Source organism: Muscardinus avellanarius (genome assembly GCF_963383645.1).
Source record: "Muscardinus avellanarius genome assembly, chromosome: 8".
NCBI classification, from domain to species: Eukaryota; Metazoa; Chordata; class Mammalia; order Rodentia; family Gliridae; genus Muscardinus; species Muscardinus avellanarius.
Window position 1 is genome coordinate 70,675,174 of NC_137794.1, and position 22,086 is coordinate 70,697,259.

Consider the following 22,086-nt stretch of genomic DNA (forward strand, 5'->3'; position numbering starts at 1 on the left):
ATACACATTTTTAAAATGGAGCCTTAGTATGCATGCTGTGAATGGTTTACTGCAAAACCCTGCCATTCTAATGTAGCTCAGCATTATCAAGTAGTGACAAAAATATCCACTATTCAGAGAGCACTGTACTTTGACCAATTCCTTCTCATTGAATAATTTGATTTTTTTCTTTAAAAAATCATTGTCTTATTCTAACGTAGCTATTGTGATACAAAAATTCTCAAATGTAAAACTGGGGCAGAAAGAAGTTAATATATATCTTCCCAGCTAATTAGTAATAACAAGAGTCTTGATTTTGACTCCAGACTTTTCCTATACTTTTTCCTGTACCATGTCACTATTCAACATATGCACTTCCTCAAATGTACTTGGATTTGTTTTGTTGAGATACGATATGGAGCTTTTAAAGTGATTTTAAATGTTTATGTTTTCCTAATATCAACACAGTCAACATTTGCAATTTTCTAAGTTGGGCTTAAAATTACTCTGTTTTTACTTAGGAGCCAAATGAATTCATAACTCTGCTTCCCAAATGTATGAACTTGAGCAAGTCATTTTAATGTTTTTATAATTAAACATTTCTAAGGTTATATTCTCCTGCTTTCCTCTTTTTATACACATCCTCATGTGTATAAATGAAAGATCCTTCTTCCTTATGATTTTTTAGTTCCTTGTGTGTTCAGAAATTTTCATGTGTAGCAAGCTTGTTTTATATATTTTTACAGGAGAATGAGAACCTATTACATTTATTCTGCTACTTTCCAATTTCAGCCACTTAGTATGATTTTGGTAATTCATGTCATAAAACTGGACACAGGAACATCTTATGAAAACTAATATTAAATACACAAAATATTGATACAATCCCAATGTGGTATCTTTTGAGAAGTCAAGATTATACAATATCCATGTACATTTATGTTTTCCAATAAATATATTTCCTAGAAAATGATTGGATTTTGAACTTGTAATAACAAAGGATTGATTATTGAGTACTTCACACATTCCAGGCTTTAACCTGGGCATTTTCCATAAAGTATTTTATATAATCCTCAAAATAATGCTATGACTATCTGCTATGCTTATTCCCATTCAACAGATGAGGAAACTGAAGCTTGAGGAACTTGACTATTTTGACCAAGATAATAAATGGCAGACACGGGCTGCATCCTGTTTCACTTCAAATTTATGCTTTTGGAAGCAGAGATTAATAATCTATTTCCATTCAAATATACTTATTAAATGCTCTTTTGAACAATATAGCATTTAACACAGTTTTATTTGCAGTTTACTAGCAGACATAAGAAATTTTGCTAAAAATTGGGAACAGTGGGTTGTTTCGTCCTTGGAAAACTTGCCAGAAGCCCTAACTGACAAGAAAATACCCATTGTGCGAAGATTTGTGTCTTCTCTGAAGCGACAAACATCTTTCCTACATCTTGCTCAGGTATGTGGGTAAGCTGATGGCTTTTGAGTCACCAAATCAAAAGCGAGTCTTCCGATAAGGGGAAGATTGCAGAACTCTCACAGAGAAACTAAATTGACAACAACAGAATGCAATATGTGATCCCGGAGTGAATACTAGAAATAAAAAGAATGTTAGCAGGAAAAATTGGTGAAATTTGAAATCATCTATAGTTTTACTGTTAGTATTGGATCAAGGATATTTTCCTGATTCTTTTTAAATCAGGAAAAAGTGCAGTGATTATGCGAGGTGATAAGAAGATGGAAGTGCTGTGTACTGTTTTTGTGACTTTTCTGTTATTTCAAAATAAAGAACAAAAAACATCTTAATGCAACCAAAATGTAAGGCACATATTTACTGTGTGAATCTGACTGGTACAAATTAAGGTAGTGAGGAATGAGCCCATGTGATATTTGATGTTGTGAAACTCACAAAACAAACACATTTTTAACTGCTACTAATTATGGACCTCTTTAATAGGGAAGAACAAACACAATTAGGAATATGTGATTTCACTCCTCTGAATTTGCTTTCTAAATGTGTTTAGCCACAAAATTGAAAAGACTAGCTAAGGATAATTCCAGATAATAAATATAACATTTTAAAATCCTTGTTTTGTGACCAGGATCACAAAAAGAGACTCATCCTCATTTTCTAAATCTAAAAATAAAATTTCAAACCCTTTACAGAGATGATCATGTATCTCAGCTATAGTTTTTAATTTTAAAATTATAGAAGTTATTTATGGTTCTTTTTCTCAATGCACTATTTTTCTTAATAAAACTTTCCTTTACATAAACTGCAAATAATAGAGTATTAATTTTTTTTTTTTGCCTTCTCTGTGCAGATTGCCAGACCAGCTCTTTTTGACCAGCATGTTGTGAATTCTATGGTATCTGACATTGAAAAGGTTGACTTAAATAGCATTGGATCTCAGGCCCTTCTTACCATTTCAGGCAGCACAGACACTGAATCTGATATCTACAGTGAACGTAAGTCCATTTTCTTTATGAAGAAAAGGATTTCCCAATTTTGGCACTCTTGACATTTGGGATGAATAATTCTCTTCTGTGGGGGCATGTGCTGTGCATTATGGGATGTTCATCAGGATCCCTGACCTCTGTCCACCACACTCCAGTAGCAGCATCTCCCAAACCAAAGATATCTTCAGTCATTACCAAAACTCCCTTGGCTGAAAAATCACATCCATTGGAGAAACTCTGCTTATAGAAACATTTTTAATTAGAAAAAAATGTATCCTCTATTAAGAATCAATATGTATTGTAGAAAATACAGAAAATATTGAGGAAAACGAAGATAATATATAATCTCATTACCTAGAAATAACCAAAATAAAAATAACTTAGGTAATCAAAGTGGTTTTTTTAGTTGTGAATTTTTGTTCAGTTTTACATTATGTGCATACATATTTGCATGTGTTTTATACTGTCATCTTATGGTATATGAACTTATCAAAATAATATTTCAACAGGATACTATTTGAAGTAGAAATTTCATGCAAGTTTAGACTAGTTGATGGTTTTTAGACAACAGGCTCCATATCTAAGGCATGGCTGGAAACCCTCTATTTCCCCTTCCTTCCTATCTGAAATACAAAAACTACAGCTTCCTACAGGATATAACACAAACTTCAGTCTGCTCTTTGGGGTCCAACCTCAACACTACTTTTTGCTTCTTAACATAAAAGTTTATTGTTTTTGAGACTCAGCAAACCTCAAACTTGTCAATAAAATGATAAACCTAAGCTTATTAAATTTTATGATAAAAGGTTCTTTGTGTAAATGATTCAATTTTGCAGTACAAATTTAAAATATAAAGGATTTTTCAGAAAGCAGGAAATTAACAGTTTTGGTTTGGTTCATTCATTTTCAAATAATCTATTTCATATAATAAAAGTACTGAGTTAAAAATTAATATTTAACTATTAATTTATTCTCCCCCAGTATATCACATATGCATATGCATACATATGAAAACTTCTATTTCAGTACATGCCAAGGTATACATACTTATGATTAAAAATTTTTAAATATCTAGCATTCTTTCGTTACTGTTCTCAGGAATTTAAAAATTCTTTTTACACAATCTGACTTTCCCTTTCATGCCATACAATTATTAATGATTCTTATGATTCTTAGGTTTTTATGCAATATTCTGTTTTGTGTTCTCTCTCTCTCTTTCTCTCCCTCTCCCTCTCCCTCTCCCTCCCCCTCCCTCCCCCCCCTCTCTCTCTCTCCCTCTCCCTCCCCCTCCCCCTCCCCCTCCCTCTCCCTCTCCCCCTCCCTCTCCCTCTCCCTCTCCCTCTCCCTCTCCCTCTCCCTCTCCCTCTCCCTCTCTCTCTCTCCATGGCAGATGACTCTATCATTGTATTCCAAGAACTGAAGGATCTCCTTAAGAAGAATGCCACCGTGGAGGCGTTTATTGAATGGCTGGATACAGTGGTAGAACAGAGAGTTATTAAGGTACGTCTAAATAACAGATTCAGAAAGTGAATTTTTAAAGAGTTAATGCTAAGCTGGATATTATTTCTTGACTGGTGGGGTAAGGCTGTGTGTAAAGCTTTTTGGGGAAGCTTTTGAAGCTCTACAAATAAGGTAGCCCAAATACTGACCTTGGGAAGATTCCAGCTTTGAGAGCATTGGCCTGGATTTAATTATGTTCCTCCTTTCTAAACCAAGGTCTACAAGATGCTATTCTTTTTTTTGCCAGCCACAAAAGTTCCACCTGAGTAACTTCATTAGTAAAAGATAAACTCAGAAACTGGAAAGCTCTAGCCCTTTCCTAAAAGTCAAGTTTTCATGAATACTGACAGAAAACTTGATTTTACCCATTTGTAGCTCTGAATTCTTAAAGCTCAGTATTTTGTGTTTTCTATTTGGTTTCTTCAACTCTTTCAGTTAACCTTCAAGTCATCCATCATGAAACAAGGTAATGAGAACAAATATATCCATCACTAGTCGGTGTGAGCCATTCCATTTCAAGGAAGCTAGTTATAGTCTGGAGCCTTTTTTTCTTTGGGAAGGAAAACAGATTATCATTCAGGACCTGAGAAGTCTGTTAATCATTCACAGAAATATATCACCCTTCCTTTCCACTTTACATGCTGATCTTTTTTAAACTATCAAAAACATTAAAAGATAAAAATATCTTGTAAAATATCTCATTTTGTTGTCTAATTCTGTCAGGAAACAAAGCCATATAGAATAAAGACTTATTATCCTCAAAATGACAACAAAGCCAGGCTGAAATGAAAACCCCTGGACAAACCATTTTATTTGACGAAACAAGTGACATGCCATGCCATCTGTCCAGACAGCTTATCTACCTCTTGACAGGATGCATGTACTAACGAAATGACAGGTTTTATAGTTTCATTTTGTTCCTTTACTTTTAGACTAGCAAACAAAATGGAAGATCGTTAAAGAAAAGGGCGCAAGATTTTCTGCTGAAGTGGAGCTTTTTTGGTGCTCGAGTAATGCATAATCTCACCTTGAACAATGCATCGAGTTTTGGTATCCTACGTGCTTTTTAGAAATCTTACGTGTATTATATCATTTTGTTCCCTAGTTATATTTCCTGGCAGTTTTTAAACACATGACACTGTTACTTTTCAAACAATACCCGAATATCAATATGTTGAGAATGGTAGCTAACAGCTTGGGTTTTGAAGTCAGAACTCATGTGAGGTTAAATCCTAGTACTGTTTCTTAATGGCTATGGCTTTACACAAGCCAGTCTGCTCATTAAAGATGGAAAATAATATGCTTTTTATATGATAATGTAAGTCCTTTAGTAAAAGATATATATAAAAAACATTGCCTAAAGCCAGGTGTCCTGGCGCATGCTTGTAATCCCAGCTTTTGGGAGGCTAAGACTGGAGGATTGTGGTTCAAGGACAGCCTCAGCTAATTAGTGAGGCGCTTTGCAACTCAGTGAGACCAGGTTTCAAAATAAAGAATAAAAATTAGGGCTAGGGGTATAGCTTGGAGCTGGAATGCCCCTGGGTTTCATCCCCAGTACCACACACACACACACACACACACACACACACACACACACACTAAAAAACATTGCCTAACATTCAATAAATAATTATTGGGTGGCAGCCATTAAGTTTCATCAGTACTGAAATAAATTTTCTTCATTAAACAAAGAAACAAATTGATAATAATAATTAGAACACTATTTTCAAATCAGGACTCTGCAATATGGCAAAGTTTTTTATCTTTCCCTGGTACCCGTATAACTCCACTCCAGGAATTAAAGAGCAACTGAGAAAACACCCTCTTAAAGTTTCGGAACCATTTTTTCTTGATCTCAGTGATTCATAAAATGAGTCAAATTCACCTTTTCAAAAATTGGCCACCTTCTTTCCTCAAAATTTGAGATTCCTATTTTACAGTTATAATCCTAAGAATATTGGCAGCAACTCTACATTTAATAGTAGCTGATTTAAAGAAATCTTCTACATTGTAAAAGGTTAAAATTCACCAACTTTTTATTTAATATTTAATGTAATTAAACAAAATCAGTGAACCTGTATGAAGAAACAAAGAAAATGCACTAATGCATTATTTGAAATAGATTTGCTTGGTTTTTAAGTTCTTTAAAATATATAGCATTAAAACCTGATTTTATTATGAAAAAACTATTGTTGGGAAATTTATTGAAAAGTTACAAAAGGTATAAGGCTTTATACCTTTGGCCATCTCTTTTTTTCAAATTAAGGAATATTTGTTTCAAGCTAAAAAGACATCTGACTTGATACTTTTCAGACCATGTTGGCCATTGTCTAATTATTTAGTACAAAGTAAACAGAAATAGAGCAGATTAGAGCTCATTCTCCCCAAGTTAAACCTTATCACTCTCCAATGTGTGCCCTCTTAAAGCATAAAGCATGTCTCACTTTCATCCGTATTTTCCTTTGATGTAATTAGTGGCCGCAGAGCTGGCAAGACAGTACACACAGTGAGCTGGGCAGGCTGTACACAGAAAGATTAGAGACTCAAGTTAAGCATGTTGGTCTTAGCAGGTCATTTAAAGTCCAACAAGTATTTGTTTGTTTCATTTGCTCCTTGTAAAGTGTGGTGAGATGGTCACAAAGATAACTTGACTTCTCTTTCTCTTTCTCTTTCCCTTTCTTCTCTCCTCTCCTCTCCTCTCCTCTCCTCTCCTCTCCTCTCCTCTCCTCTCCTCTCCTCTCCTCTCCTCTCCTCTCCTCTCCTCTCCTCTCTCCTCCTCCTCCTCCTCCTCCTCCTCCTCCTCCTCCTCCTCCTCCTCCTCCTCCTCCTTCTTCTTCTTCTTCTTTCTCTCTCTCTCTCTCTCTCTCTCTCTCTCTCTCTCTCTCTCTCTCTCTCTCTTCATCCATCCACAACATCTCTCTCCTTTCCTCACCCATGAACAAGGTTCTTTCCATCTGATCCGAATGCTTCTTGATGAATACATTCTCCTGGCCATGGAGACCCAGTTTAATAACGACAAAGAGCAGGAGTTACAGAATTTGCTGGACAAGTATATGAAGAATTCAGGTAATATGAAAAGCTATTATGTTTTTCATATTTCTTTGTTTAAACCTAAGTTCAAGAAGCAAGTGTACAATCTAGATTTATAAATAGTCTTGGAGTTTACCTTCATACGTGGCCCTACTTATACTATATACACAAATGGAGCAGGATGTTTTCCTTCCATTTATACATAGTCAAAGTTCTTTACTGGAAACTTTAAAGTTTACCAAATTGATGGTATTAATTTATAAGAACTTAAGGGAAGCTGGAAAAGTGAAAATAATACAAAAATAATTATAATTCGTGACAGCATCTATCTATATATTTATATATACTCTATAGGAACTTAGAGAGAGGGGAAAAGGGCATTTATTTAGGATGGGAAAACTTCTATTTTGAAGAATATTCATGTCAGAGTGCCCCTCAAAACATTCCTATCCCTGCAAATAAGCAGATAACAAAACCCTGCCCCACTGCCAAGAAGAAAAGCTCTCCCACAGAAAACATTGCTTAGGAGTTTTCCATTTCACCATTAAACATTCCTAGTGTCTTTAACTTGAGATTATCCATTTGGAATATGGGAATATCATCAGTTTTCTTACTTTAAAAAATCTTTCCAGATGCAAGTAAGGCTGCCTTCACTGCTTCCCCAAGTTCTTGCTTTCTGGCCAATCGTAATAAAGGAAGCTCAGTTTCCAGTGACTCTGTGAAGAACGAGAGCCACGCAGAGACAGCTTATCTTCCACTGCCATCCAGTCAACCTGCAGGCTTAGCCCCTGCTCTGCACCCCTTCCCCGCTGGGAACACAGAGAGCATGGTGCTCACAGGTACAGGAGGAACAGGGAAGAGAACCGCTTGATGTCCACATGGCTCAGAGGAGCTTACTGCTTGGTTTCTCAGGATTACCTTCACTAATTTATATTAGTTTATAGGATTTAAAGTATTTTAGTTAAATTTGTGTAAGATTTAAAATATTGTAAGATTTATTATTTTGTATTTAAAGCAATTGCCATTCATATCTTTATTAATACCATTATTAACATAAGTATCACAGTTTGGTACTCAGTAAATTATGTAAGAAGTATGAGTAATTCTCTTTAATGGGAGAAAAAACTAGATTTGTTGTGCATATAATTTTTAAGATGCTTTGAATATAAAAAAAAAAACCACTTACTTATTTTTTGGGTGGTTTTTTTTTTGTGGTACGGGGGTTCCTGGAAATCCTTCTACCTCCGGGCTACACTTCCAGACCTATTTTTATATTTTTATTTGGAAACAGGGTCTCTTAAGCCAGCAAGGCTGGCTTCGAACCTGCGCAATCCTCCTGTCTCTGCCTCCCAAGTGCGGGGATTACAAGTGTGCGCCACCACGCCCGGCCTTAATTTTGGTTTTTGATGAGATATTTTCTCTATTAAAAAGTAGATCCAGCCATTTTAGGGTAACTATCACAACTTTGGGGGGATTAAAATAAATGTATAGTGGTTTGAATTGGCTACTTAAGAATATTTTAAATCTGCTTATTGCCTTGCATTTTTAAAATCCTTTTATATACATGAATTCATTGTACATAGAGAATTTTAAACCTGGAAGTGTCTTGTTGTTCAGTGGTCTAATTCCACCAATGGAAAATTGTAGGCTCTGGGAGTTGGTGGCATTCATAGATCCCAATGCTCATCAGTGATGTTTATGTGATGTTTTGAATTGACTGCTTTGAAGCTCTGACCATTTTGAAATTAGTGAATTTTTCTTTTACCCTAACAATAAAACCACTTTATATTCAGCTTGTCGTTTTAATTATGGAGAAACATGAGCATCAGGCTTCCTTGTCCTTCCCACCTGTGTGAGTTCTAACCATCTTAATACCTGTAGGAGTATGCAGGTATTTCAGACTTTAATGGGTAGTCACTAACTCCAAATCTCTACTGATGGAACATATTATATGTATAACATACATATAATCAATTTTTATTTTAGTACAGATATTTTGGGGGGAGTAGGAATAAACCAAGTTGGAAAAAAAAGTATATTAGTAAATATTTTGACTATTCTAGGAGTCGAGTCCATCTACTCTCATGTGCCACTAAGCGAATGCTATGGTAATTCTTTTCCAGGTCCAGTGGAGCTTTCACAGAGCACTGGTCATCTGATGACACCACCAATCTCTCCAGCCATGGCTAGCCGAGGAAGCGTCATTAACCAAGGGCCGATGGCAGGGAGGCCCCCAAGTGTGGGCCCAGTCCTCTCCGTTCCATCGCACTGCTCCACATACCCAGAGACCATTTACCCTACTCTCTCGCAAGCCAACCATGACTTTTATGGGACCAACTCTAACTATCAGCCTGTATTTAGGGCACAGCCCCACCCCACATCTGGACTCTATCCTCATCGCAGTGAGCACAGTCGATGCATGCCCTGGACTGAGCAGCAGCTTTCTAGAGACTTCTTCAGTGGCAGCTGTGCTGGGTCTCCATATAATTCTCGGCCACCTTCCAGTTATGGACCATCCCCACATGCCCAAGATTCACACAGCATGCAATTTTTAAATACAGGAAACTTTAATTTCCTAAGCAATACAGGGGCTACCAGTTGCCAAGGAGCAACGCTGCCTTCAAATTCACCAAATGGTATGAAATTCTTAAAGAATTTTTTCTGGCTTTTGAAAAGGCTATAAGGAAAAATCTGTTGTTGAGTTCTACCTCTACCGAGTAGCATACCATCTCATATAAGGCTTATGAAGATCATGGAGTCTTAGATATTTGGGAATGATTTCTGCCACATACGTATTTCCTGCTTCTTATGACTTCATTAAATTTGCATTTTTTCACGCCACACATCATATAAAAAAGACCTATGCTCAGCCATATGCTTGAGACAAACCTTAATAGGCCCAAAGAAGAGTGTTCTTTCCTTTTAAAATATTTTTAGCGAAGAATGTGTTTTATGGAAAACTGAAAAAATTTTTTGAATGATTAGGACAAAAAAAAAACCTGTTCACTTTGTTAGGCTAGTAAAACTTAAAGTTAAGTGAGCTAGAAAGACCTGTGGTAGCAGGGGCGTGGTGGTGCACACTTGTAATCCTAGCATTTGGGAGGTGGAGACTGGAGGATTGCAGGTTGGTGGACCACCTCAGCTACTTAGAGAGGCCCTTTGCAGCTCAGTGAAAACCTGTTTCAAAAAAATTTGTTTAAAAGACTAAAAAATAGGGCTGGAGGTGCAACTTGGAGGTATAATGCCGCTGGGTTCCATCCCCAGTACCACAAAAAAAGAAAAAAAAAAGGAAAAAGAAAAAGAAAAAAAGACCTGTGGTAGTTGTCACCTTCAGCCACAAAAATGAGCTTTGTTTGTAGTTTCTTTGAAGCCTTTCTTCTGAATGTAAGCCAGTCCTCCTGTGGATGTGAGCTTATAAATAAATAAAAATAGCATTTTAATACATTTATTGGTATACTACTGGCATTAGTCTCACAGCATAATGTGGTTCATAGTGATGTTGACATACATGTACACAGCACTGGTAAGTCTCTCCCCTCTCGGCTCCCCCCCCCACCATATACAATATTGGGATTGGCATTGATATTCTCACATATGTGCATAACATCCATAGAAGTGTTTCCATTCATTCTCTTCCTTCCTCCCTCCCCCTACTCCCTGGCTTCATTGAGGTTTCTCCTTCATTATCTAAAGTCCCTCTTTTACTCCCTATCTTTCACACAACAGAAAACACGTGATGATTAACATTCTGTGACTGGCTTCTCACTTAACATAATTTTCTCCAGGTCCACTCATTTCCTGCAAATAACATAATTTTGCTCTTTAGCGCTGAGTAGAATTCCACTGTGTGTATGTCCCATAATTTTGAATCCATTCACCTGTTGATGGATACCTAGATTGGTTCTACAATTATGAATTGTGGACTATAAACATGACTTGACTATTATTAATTGTGCTTCTATAAGCATGGATATGCATGAATCAATGCAATATTTTTATTTCAGTTACTTTGGAAAGATACCCAGTAGTGGTTTAGATGAATCATATGGTAGCTTCATTCCCAGTTTTCTGAAAATCTCTACACGAATCTCCATAGTGGCTGTACTACTTTGCAATGCTACCAACAGCATTTTACTGTTGTTTGCTTTTTTTTCATAATTGCTATTCTGATTGGGGTTAGATGAAATCTCAGTGAAATTTTGATTTGCATCTTTCTGATTGCTAATGATGTTGGACTTTTTTATGCATTTATTGGCCATTTGTATTTCTTTTCTTTTTTTTTTTTGCAAAGTATCTTTAGTTTAATTGCCTATTTCTTGACTGGGTTATTTGTTATAAGAAATAGTATTTAAAAGTTAGTATAATATGAGTGCTTTTTTCTTTCATCATATGCAGGCCTAAGTAACTTAGATAAGAAAATATGACAGATGTGCAGTCTCTGTCTCAAAATATGATTCTTTATAAAAAAACACACAAAAATCGCATAGTAAACCATATTTGCACAAATCCAGTTCTGTAAGAAAAAGATATTAGATTTAGAGTGTGATATCTTTAGAGATATCAAACTCTACCTGATTACCTTGTGGTTCTTTTTCTTCTGGAATGTTTTTTGTAATAAGCCAATAATACATTCTGAACACTTTCTGTTCTAGGGTACTATGGAAGCAATGTAAACTACCCAGAGTCTCACAGGCTCGGCTCCATGGTGAATCAACACGTGTCTGTCATCAGCAGCATTCGCTCACTGCCTCCATACAGTGATATCCACGACCCACTGAACATTTTAGACGATAGCAATAGAAAGCAGGCCAACTCATTTTATGCAGACGCATCGTCTCCAGTTGCATGTCGGACTCCAGTAGTAGGTAAATGTTTTTGCAGTTCTTGAAAACACTTTTTAAATGTGGCTAATCTCAAATATGCAGCCTGATTTAGAAGAAAATATTGAGGTGGCCTAGACATAACAGTCTCACTCTTGATTTATCGTTGTGATTCTGAAGTTATGTTTTTGTATATAATATATAGTTACTAATAGTTTACTTTGCTTACACCATGTGTCAGTACTATGCCACTTATTGTGAGATCTGCTATTCTTTCCAAAAAGAATGTCTGGCATCTATTATATATGCAAAACATTAATGTAACCTGTCAAATGCCATCTTAAGCCAAATAAGTTTCAAGAAGATAGAAATGATATGTTGTGTTTTTTTGTTTGTTTGGTGGTACTGGGGGTGGAACCCAGAGACTTTCTACCTCCGGACTATACTCCCAGACCTATTTTATATTTTATTTGGAAACAGGGTCTCACTAAGTTGCCGAGAGCCTCACTAAGTAGCTGAGGCTGGCTTCGAACCTGCGCGATACAAGCATGCACCACCACGCCCAGCTACAAATGATATGCTTTTTGACCCAATAATCTCCATGAGTACCCAGCGCCACTCCACACTTTTTTAAGATGGTGTTCTGTGATGAGAATTATAGTGCTTTCTCAATCTTTTGTAAAATGTGATCGAGCATCTCTGTAGAAAGTGTTGCTATTTTCATCACTCTGTAACACAAAATTCATGTAAAAACTGACAAATTAGTGTTTTGCTATGTAGTTTCTTGTTTTTTTCTAACCAAGTTGGTGTCCCTGAACTTCATCTATGAAGTAATTCTACAATTTGTTCTTGATGTATCCCAGCACTTAGCAAAGCATTTTTACTGCAAAGAAGGAACCAGTAAACCAGCAAGTGAACAGAAGGAATAAAAACTAAATCCAGAGTATAGCTCAGTGGTAGAGGACTCAGCCTATCATGTTCAAAGACTTGTGTTCAATTCCCACTGCTGAAAAAAAAAACTCTAAAACCTAATTTACATGTACATTTAGTCTATTTTAATTACTATATTAACACTAATAGCAGATTTTGAGACTAAATCTATATGTAAATTAAATTTCTAAAATTAATAATAAGGTATCACTGGACAAGGATATATTAGCTGAGCATCAAGGCAGAACATTAATGTTTATATTAGATGACTGAAATCTTCCAATGGAATTTGTTTTAGACTAAAGGGCATTGACACTCATCCAGAGCACATGGGGAAATGAGACAAATTCTATCTGTCCTCGCTCAGTGTACTTTTTCAATAATTCAATAGGAAGCACTTCTCTTTCCTTCCGGTGACCATCACAAATGCTCCCCACACAGAGTCTAGTTACTCATCTCCTGCTATCTACAAATAGTCATTGCTTCTACGTTACTCTAATGAAGTAGAAAATTCCACTTCAGGACATTTACTCACCATGAGACTAAAACGTACTGGGTGACTCTTGCTGCTATTAGTTCTATTTGCTCGCAGAGGTAATGTGAGCTTTGATGGAACACAGATGGGAAGTAGGGTGGGTTCTAAGCTCCAGTTGTCTGAGCTGGCTTACAAATGGATTGCAAAGTGGACTTCAGGGTGAACAGAGGGGACAGAGTTGGTGAGTCCTACAGGGACCCACTGTGGGCTTCCCTAATTTTAAAGCCTTGTTCTTACTGACAGAGCACATGTAATTTCTGCAACATGCAGGCAGTGAACATACACACTCCCAGGGCGTACAAAACATCTATCAATTTGCAATTTCTGATTCTCTTTTCCTTTACAGCTTCCAGCTTGCAAACCCCAATTCCTTCCTCTTCATCTCAGTGTATGTATGGAACTTCTAGTCAGTACCCAGCGCAAGAAACCCTGGACTCCCATGGGGCAAGCAGTAGAGAAATGGTTTCCTCTTTGCCACCTATCAACACTGTGTTTATGGGAACAGCAGCAGGAGGCACTTAGACCAAAAATCTTTTCTGGAGCTGAAATTTTTAAAATCTCTACCACAGAAATATTGTCATTTACTCAGACTATAAAAGAGTAAAGAAAATAAAATCTGCAGTGACGGGCTCTTGTTTCTTAAGTCACAGTCACTAAGGACAATTCCACAGTGAATGGAGATACTGGCAGAGTTTGCCTTGCACACAAATAGTTTCAAGTGTGATCTCATTATTAATTGTACTTTCAAACATTATCAAATGAAGCCAGTGGCGATTTGAAGATGCAAACATTTCAACTCTGAAGATTTAATATTTCACATTCTAATTTATTGAAAATCTGTATGTTTCTTTATCTTTGGTTTCTAAAACAGAGAAAAGTTTATTTAATGCTTTTACAAAGTTTTTAATTTATTAGGATCTCAGAATCATTGTTTACTCTCCTTTATTTGACAAAAAGTCAAATGTGTATGTTCTACCTCCTATGGAAATGTTTACAAGGTGAAGACTTAATTAAATTCAGCCTAGACCAAAGTGGCTTGACTTTGAATTCCTGTGCATTGGTGTGATGATTTCTGTTACATAGCAGTATTCCAATTCTATGTAACTGAATAGAGATGATTAATGTTTCCCCCTCTTTACCTAAAAAAAGATACAAAATAAAAGAAATGATGTATGGAAACATCTTTAAAGGCTTGGTCGTGCTCAGGGCTGGTGCTGTTTCTGAAGGATGCTGGGGTTTTATAGCAGAAATGATTTGCATGTGAAATGAAAGACTAAAGCTGGTTAATTGAAACACTCAAGAACATCTGCATATCAGATACATGCCTATATATATGAAGAAATTGTGACCTGTAGACTGGTTTGAACTTCCTCATATTTGGAAACAGTCTTCTATCAGATACTTTCCTTATACACTGAGAGTCAATGAGTGTTCAATGAACATTTGAATGCAAAGACTAACTCAGAAGGAAAGAATTCATTACATACAAATTAATACAATTTGATATCACCATTCTAGCTTTTTCATTATTCTATCTCATGTTATTTGTATTAAGAATTTGTATTAAGAATTAGATTGTATCATAAGCCCCAGGTGTTTCATAAAAGAATAGGTAATTCCCAGATATCCATTTACATCATAATGTAATTTGGTAAAACAAACTGAAGTTGTTTTCAGCAAGCAGTAAACAGTTGCTTGTGGACTTGTCTGAGTGTTGCTCTGCTATTTGTTTAGTAGTGTGCACAGTAGCATTTAATGAAGCAAGCAGAAAAGTTGGCAACAGTTGAAAATTATGAGAAATAGAAAGCATTCTATCCCTTTTATGAGTAATTTTGAGAGTGGAAAGTTTTGAACTGAAATATCAAACTAAATAGCTTTCAGAAGTGTTTAGCCATGTTTTCAGTGTGAGGAACCAAAATGTCAATGTATTGTGATTACATGTATATTTAGTATCCAGTATATGTCAGATACTGTAGTAGACAACATGGAAAACACAAAAATGAAAGTCACACTGCTATGCCTTTAAAATGATTTCTTGTAATAACAAAGGGTTGATATGACATAAAGTAGTTCACTGAAGGTTTTTTTGGAGTAGAAAATGTGAGGAATATGTTATTTTAGCGGACACCTACTAGCAGATGGAGGAAGGTGCGTTGAGTAGAAGAGGAATTAGCTGATCTATTTGGAAGGATGATTCTCTTCTCTAGATGTCCAGCAGATATGCTGAGAATAGTTAGGAGCAGCAGAAAGAAGAAGTGGAAAACAGGAAGATACGCAAGACTCGTTTTGAAGAACATGAGCATCATTTAAAAGAATATTAAAGGATATGCCCTAACCCTATTTGCAAAGATTTTCCCTAACCTATTTTTAAAACATCGCAGCAGAAATAGTTGACTCTGGAACAGGGAAAACTCAGAAAACAGGTGAGCAGTATCTCTGGGTTTCCCTGCACTGGGCTGATAAAGGTGATTGATTGACTTCAAGAAAAGACAGATGACTAACTTGCTCTTTTCCCTAGGCAATGGGACTTGAGTTTGTGCCTGGCAGATGTGTAAGTGTTTCTCAATGCAGGCACCAGCACTGCATCTTTGTTTTATTGGACAGTTATGCATATTTCACAAGATTTGTATCCCAAATACATTTAAGGCAAAAGAACATCCTCTCCCAGTCATTATGTCAATCAAAAAATACCTCATGTATTTCTGAATGCCCCTGGACAGTCCATGCTAGTCCTACATGAATTAAAGGTGGCAGCATCTTTAAGTTTTGCCTAGAAGGAACAGGAGACAACAGAACTTCCCTCTGCCCTTTAGTTACATGCATCATTTGAGAGTTGTTCATTAATTAATCTAAAGCCCGTATGTTCAAGGCATTTTCTGATATTCTTTTTTGTTGGTTTTAATATAGTTAAAGGACCTTGTCTTTATTTTTACTGTTTTTGTTTTCAAAGTCAACAAAATTACTCTGCCAGTAGTTTTTTTTTTTTTTTGAGATTGTTTAGTATTAATTATAAAGAAGTGACCTGTTCAAGCTAATGTTTATTTAAAATGCAAAGTTAACATTTGAAATTAGAGCTTAAAACTACTAGATTTATAACTCTTCTTAGGGTACTATTTTTTAAATCTTGTGTAATGATGACTATACTAGATAAAAGGCATGATGACAAATTAATGGTACAATTAGTTAAGTGAATTCTTAATAGAGTTCATAGACCAAGATTGTGTTTTGTTAACAACTTAAAGCCCAGCTATGTCATTAACATAGAATCACAGAAAAGAAGAAATCTGTTTTATCTTTCTCCCTTCAAGTTACCAACTGGATTAAGAAAAAATAGCATTAAGAAGAATTAGAGTTTTTTTTTTAACTATCCCAAATATATTTTAGATTAAAAAGGTTTTTTGTTTGGGTTTGGTTTTTGAGGTAGGAATTTGCTGTGTTGCTCAGGCTTTGAACTCTGAAATATCATTCCTCAGCAAGTGAAGTTGTTGGGATGACAAGTGCACCACTGAACCTGGGTCTTTAAAAACTAATTAAGTTAGCCGGGCATGGTGGCGCACGCTTGTAATCCCCACGCTTGGGAGGTGAAGACGGAGGATCGTGCTGGTTCGAAGCCAGCCACACTGGCTTAAGAGACCCTGTTTCAAAATAAAAGTATAAAATAGGTCTGGGAGTATAGCCCGGAGGTAGTAGGGCTTCCAGGAACCCCAGTACCACAAAAAAACTAATTAATTTAAAATCAAATTACAGTTGTGATATAAAAATCTTTCTCTGTTCCTAATTCAAGAAAGTAGAATCAATGGGCCCTTTAAAGCCTCATACAGTGAGAGCCTATTGGAACTGGATAAAGGATGGTGTTTTGGGTTGCCACGGTGCTGGAAAAGGGCAGGCCATCAGTATCTACTGCCAAGACCAGGGATGTGAATATCTGACAATGTGTGAGACATATTTGCATATTGAAGAATTGTCCCACTTTAAAACCAATAATACTTGCAGTAGGGTGTGAGGTTAAGTTATTACCCTAATTTTGCCCAATAACAATGTTTTGCATTAGAAACAACAAATTCAATTACAGAATTGCCTAAGAACTACATGTATGACATTTTGTATGACTACAAAACTTACACATGTTGCCCAGAGAGACCGACAGGCACAGAAGTCTAGGAGAGAAAGGGAAAGAAGCAGTAGAGAAGAGGCTGAGTTGAAGCAAAAATAGGCTCCTCCAATAGCACATAGACACGACAAGTTCCCATGCCTGCCATAGAACACCAGGGCAGTGATTGCAATATCCTGACCAGTAAGGAACAATGTCTGGCTGTCTGTTGCCCACCAGAGTTTGCCTTTGGACCTTTGATGAATGCAGTTTCCATTTAGCAATTTAAGGTATAGCTGCTTTAACTATACTTCCAGGTCCACTGCAGTATGTATTTCTTCTTCTTCAAATAAACTTGTTTAGCCAGGCGTGGTGGCGCACGCTTGTAATCCTCGCGCTTGGGAGGCGGAGACAGGAGGATCACTCAGGTTCGAAGCTAGCCGCGCTGGCGTAAGAGACCCTGTTTCAAAAACAAATATATAAAATAGGTCTGGGAGTGTAGCCCGGAGGTAGAAGGGCTTCCAGGAACCCCAGTACCACCAAAAAAACAAAAACAAAAAAAACCCCAAAAAACAAAAAAACTTGTTTAAAACAGAGACTCACCTATTTTATTTTTGAAGTGCTAGATCTATTTTTGCCAATATATTTTATAAAAACTGGGCAAAAATATTGCAAGTCTTTTTAATTTGAAATTATTTTAACTGATAACATAAAAACCTAAATATTACACATATTTTGGAGGTATCATGTGATGTTTCCAAACATGTATACATTGGCTAATATCTAAATCAGTCTAAACACAACTATGTCCTCAAACATTTTTTCATTTATTTATGGTGAAAACCTTCAAACTTCTTTATCATAGATTTTAAAATAGTTCTTGAAAATCAGCCTAGTTAGTATATTTTCCTTTTCTAGCCTCCTCCCACCAAAAAAAAAAAAAAAAATTGAAGAAAAAGAAAAGAGAAGGAAGGGAGAGAGGAAGAAAAGGGTGGAAAAGAAGGAATAAAATCTTTGACCTAAATTAATTCTGAAACCCCAACCTAAAGTTTCAACTTTTCAAAAAAATATTATGAGTCATATGCCTAAACCTCCTGAAAATTGGTATATATTGTGGTACCAGGGGTTGAACCCCAGCGGTATTCTACCTCTGAGCTCAACCCCCAGTCTTATTTTTTATTCTTTAATTTGAAACAGGGTCTCACTAAGCTGCAGAGGGCCTCACTAAGTAGTTGAGGCTGGCCATAAACCTGTGATCCTCCTGTCTCAGCCTTGCAAGTATTAGGATTAAAAGTCACAACACCATGCCTGGCTTTGGAAAGGTACGTTATAGGCACTCAGGCTTTTATATAACAGAGAGTGAAATTAATTGCCACATAGATATCACAATAGCAGCTATGAGTTCTTTAAACTGTTCACATAATATTTTGAGGGCAGATTTACAATCCAATGTGAGTTATAGAAATTTAAACAAAAACCCTCCAGAAAAGCAAACAATAGTGATTATGACATACAGGACATTTTGTTCTTTGGGAAAGATAAGAAATGATGAATTGATATAAAAGGTTATTGTACTATCTCATTCAATTATTGAATTCTAAATTAAATCCTAGAGTTTGTAAATGGCAGAGAACACAACCTGTCTGTTCAAAAGGCATACTGATTAAATGAAAAGAAAATAAATTTCAGTTATTCCTTGATTATAGGCATTAGCAATGGCTGGAAAAGACTGGTAGTTGTAAATAGACTCTGATAAAAAATTTAGTTACTTTTTTGATATATTTAATCACAAAATAAACCCTTAACTATGCTATGATTGTTAAAAAGGTTTCCAAGTAGTTTTCTAATAGCAAAATTCTATAAATAGATCATGGTTATAAAATACTACAGCATAAATGTTTCCCATTATGGAAACAATTTGTTTTCTAGAATGAGAAAACAAATTATAGAATTTAATTTATCTGGTTATATATCTGATTTCCCCTCAAATTTGTTCTTTATATGTTCATGTTTTCCAATATAGTCATGAGAATTTAAAAATATAAAAGGTAAAACGGAACACTCGTTTGACTTTCACTTTTAATATTATAAGGTTCTAATAGAAGTTTCTCTGTTCATTTAATGGCATGAAAACTTTGGGCATACCAAAGCATATGTCTATGAATTCCTTTTCCTATTAAAGACTACCTTATTGTTTACAAATATTTTATTGTCCCTCAAGAATTAAAATTTACTTGTTGAGTATTCCTAATAAAGTATCTTGGTAGTGTTCTTTAATGTGGTTAGGTTTTGTTAAGGAACTAACACATTGAAGGTCCAAAGAGACAGTTCCTTTTATGCCACATTTTGACACATATGTCTGCTCACACTGGTGATAATAAGAGCAGATAAGGTCCCTCCCCTCATGAAGTTTAAAGTTTATGAAGGCAGACAGACATTAAATAAAAGAGGGGCAGACACTAAATATTCATACTGTTGGTTACAATTAAAAAATATCATGCAGCCGGATGTGGTGGCACACATTTGAAATCGCAGTACTTGGGAGGCCAAGACAGGAGGATCTTGGGTTTGAGACTAGCCTCAGAAATGTAATAAGATTTTCAGCAACCTAGTGAGATCTGTTTCCAAATAAAAACTTTAAAACATAAAGCTGGAGATGTAGCTTGAAGTAGAATGCTCCTGGGTTCAATCCCCAGTACCAAAAAAGAGGGAGGGAGGAAATGAATGAAGAAAGGAAGGGAGGGAGAGAGGGGGGAGAAGGAAGAAGAAGGAGACAGAGGAGGAAGAGGAGGAAGAGGAGGAGGAGGAAGAGGAGGAGGAGGAGGAGGAGGAGGAGGAGGAGGAGGAGGAGGAGGAGGAGGAGGAGAAAAGATATAATTGCAAGTGTGATATGTGACAGTTGCTCAGAAAATTTGTAATAGTTAAGCTCCTGGAGGTACATGGCATGCTGGATGGAATGAGCAGAGAGAGCCAGTCAAGGCAGCTTCTTGGAAGAAATGATGGACCAGCTGAGACCTGAAAGAAGTGGATGGTGAAAGGAAAGAAATTTGCGGTGGGGTTTTGGCAGAGATGAGTAGCAGGACACATGTTCTGGACAAGAATCCAGGACATGAGAAACCTACAACTGGACAAAAAAGATGAAAAGATGTGATACAGCATGAAAAGTCTGGAAAAAAATGATCAGAATGAGTGTGGAGAGATGGTCTGGGCTTTCCAACTTTAATGATGGTCTTAGTAATTTGTAGACAGAACATGGGACTTGCATGACTGTGAAGATCTGTAAAGAACAACAAGAACCAGGTAAAGAAAATCTAACTGAGATTTTGATAAACTGAAACTGCTGAGGTATTTTCAAGAGAAAACCCCTGCTTTCCTGTATTCCACAATTAAAAATGATTTACCAGAGTTTAAGCCCTTTTCATGTATGCTATAACACATACTCAAGGAAATTAATCTCGTGAAATTCTTTATGAAGAATTCAAATTTACATTTTTATATTTGGAAACAGGGTCTCCTAAGCCAGCGCATGTGGCTGGCTTCGAACCTGCGCGATCCTCCTGTCTCTGCCTCCCAAGCGCGGGGATTACAAGTGTGCGCCACCACGCCCGGCCAAATTTGAGTATCTTTTGAAAATTATTTCAAGCCCAGTGTTGCTTCTGAAACCCCAGTACTTGGGAGGCTAAGACAGGATTGTAGGTTCCAGAACAGCCTCAGAAAAAGACCCTCAGCAGCCTAGTAAGACTCTGTTTCAAACAAAAAATAAAATAGGGTAGCTCAAAGGTAGAATCGCCCCTGGGTTCAATCCCCAGTACTCCCCCCCCCCCCATACACACACAAATTATTTCAGCCAATATACACAAGTTTTGGTAGAATTCTTTATTATTTTCCCACAAATTTAATCTGAGACTTCCTCTCTGGAAAAAAATGCATTAAATAACAAGAAAATGGAAAATACCATAATATTTTTAAATAACATTTTCCTGTACTGAGCATGGTTGATTTTAACCCTATAGTTAAAGGGAACTAAAGGTGAAGAGGTCAAAACAGAGACCTCTGTGGTGATTTTACTTTTTCTTAAAAAGAGTTGTAGAACCTTCAAGTAGGAATCTAGAAAGGAGTGCATTCACAAAAGTGAAAAATTAACCACTCAATATGACACCTGCCCTAAAGCAAAGAGAAACCATTGTTTTTATTAGTTAAAAACGAGGGTGGTGTTCTTACTAATCAATAGTCAGAATGAGGGTCAGAGATTTACAGCCTTCAAGCATCTATAACACACCGAGGCAAATATGAGCTTCGTGGGCAGTTTGCTAATCAAGATTTGTCATTTGGTTTTGTGTACCTTAGCTTATTAATGCTTTACACATGACCTCCATAAATAAGAAAACTGTTCCAATCTTATATTAAAAAGTGACAAGATTTCTTGCCTCTGAATTGTGAGGAAAATATATTTGTACAATGCGTTTGACACACACACACACATTTTCATTTATCACTCAATGTCTGGACACCTGTACAATTTATAATATCCATTTGACTCTCTGTTCCTCAAAGAAACATCTCAAAGAAAATGCGTTTGAAGATGCTGTCTGATGTATTTTTATATAAAGCTGAATATTCACTGGTCTGTGGGATTAAGATACTTTGTTATCAACCCAGCAGAGAATGCCTGCTGCGGGTGTGTTGAACCTTGGATGTAAGACAATGAAACAAACTGGCAAATCTCAGAAACA

At 36.3% G+C, this 22,086-nt stretch overlaps 1 protein-coding gene across 1 annotated transcript in view; it reads left to right on the forward strand.

Annotated features, from left to right (window-relative positions):
• RFX6 (regulatory factor X6) overlaps window positions 1–13,785 on the forward strand; it is a gene marked incomplete at both ends in the record, with an annotated part of 63,309 nt that extends 49,524 nt beyond the window's left edge. The window contains 9 exons of the mRNA XM_080700520.1: window positions 1,288–1,447; window positions 2,313–2,457; window positions 3,839–3,948; window positions 4,881–4,998; window positions 6,892–7,014; window positions 7,611–7,817; window positions 9,102–9,614; window positions 11,631–11,843; window positions 13,610–13,785. Of these exons, the coding sequence (XP_080556646.1) occupies window positions 1,288–1,447; window positions 2,313–2,457; window positions 3,839–3,948; window positions 4,881–4,998; window positions 6,892–7,014; window positions 7,611–7,817; window positions 9,102–9,614; window positions 11,631–11,843; window positions 13,610–13,785 (1,765 nt within the window). The remainder of the gene's footprint in view (window positions 1–1,287; window positions 1,448–2,312; window positions 2,458–3,838; window positions 3,949–4,880; window positions 4,999–6,891; window positions 7,015–7,610; window positions 7,818–9,101; window positions 9,615–11,630; window positions 11,844–13,609) is intronic.
• Window positions 13,786–22,086: the final 8,301 nt, after the last annotated feature.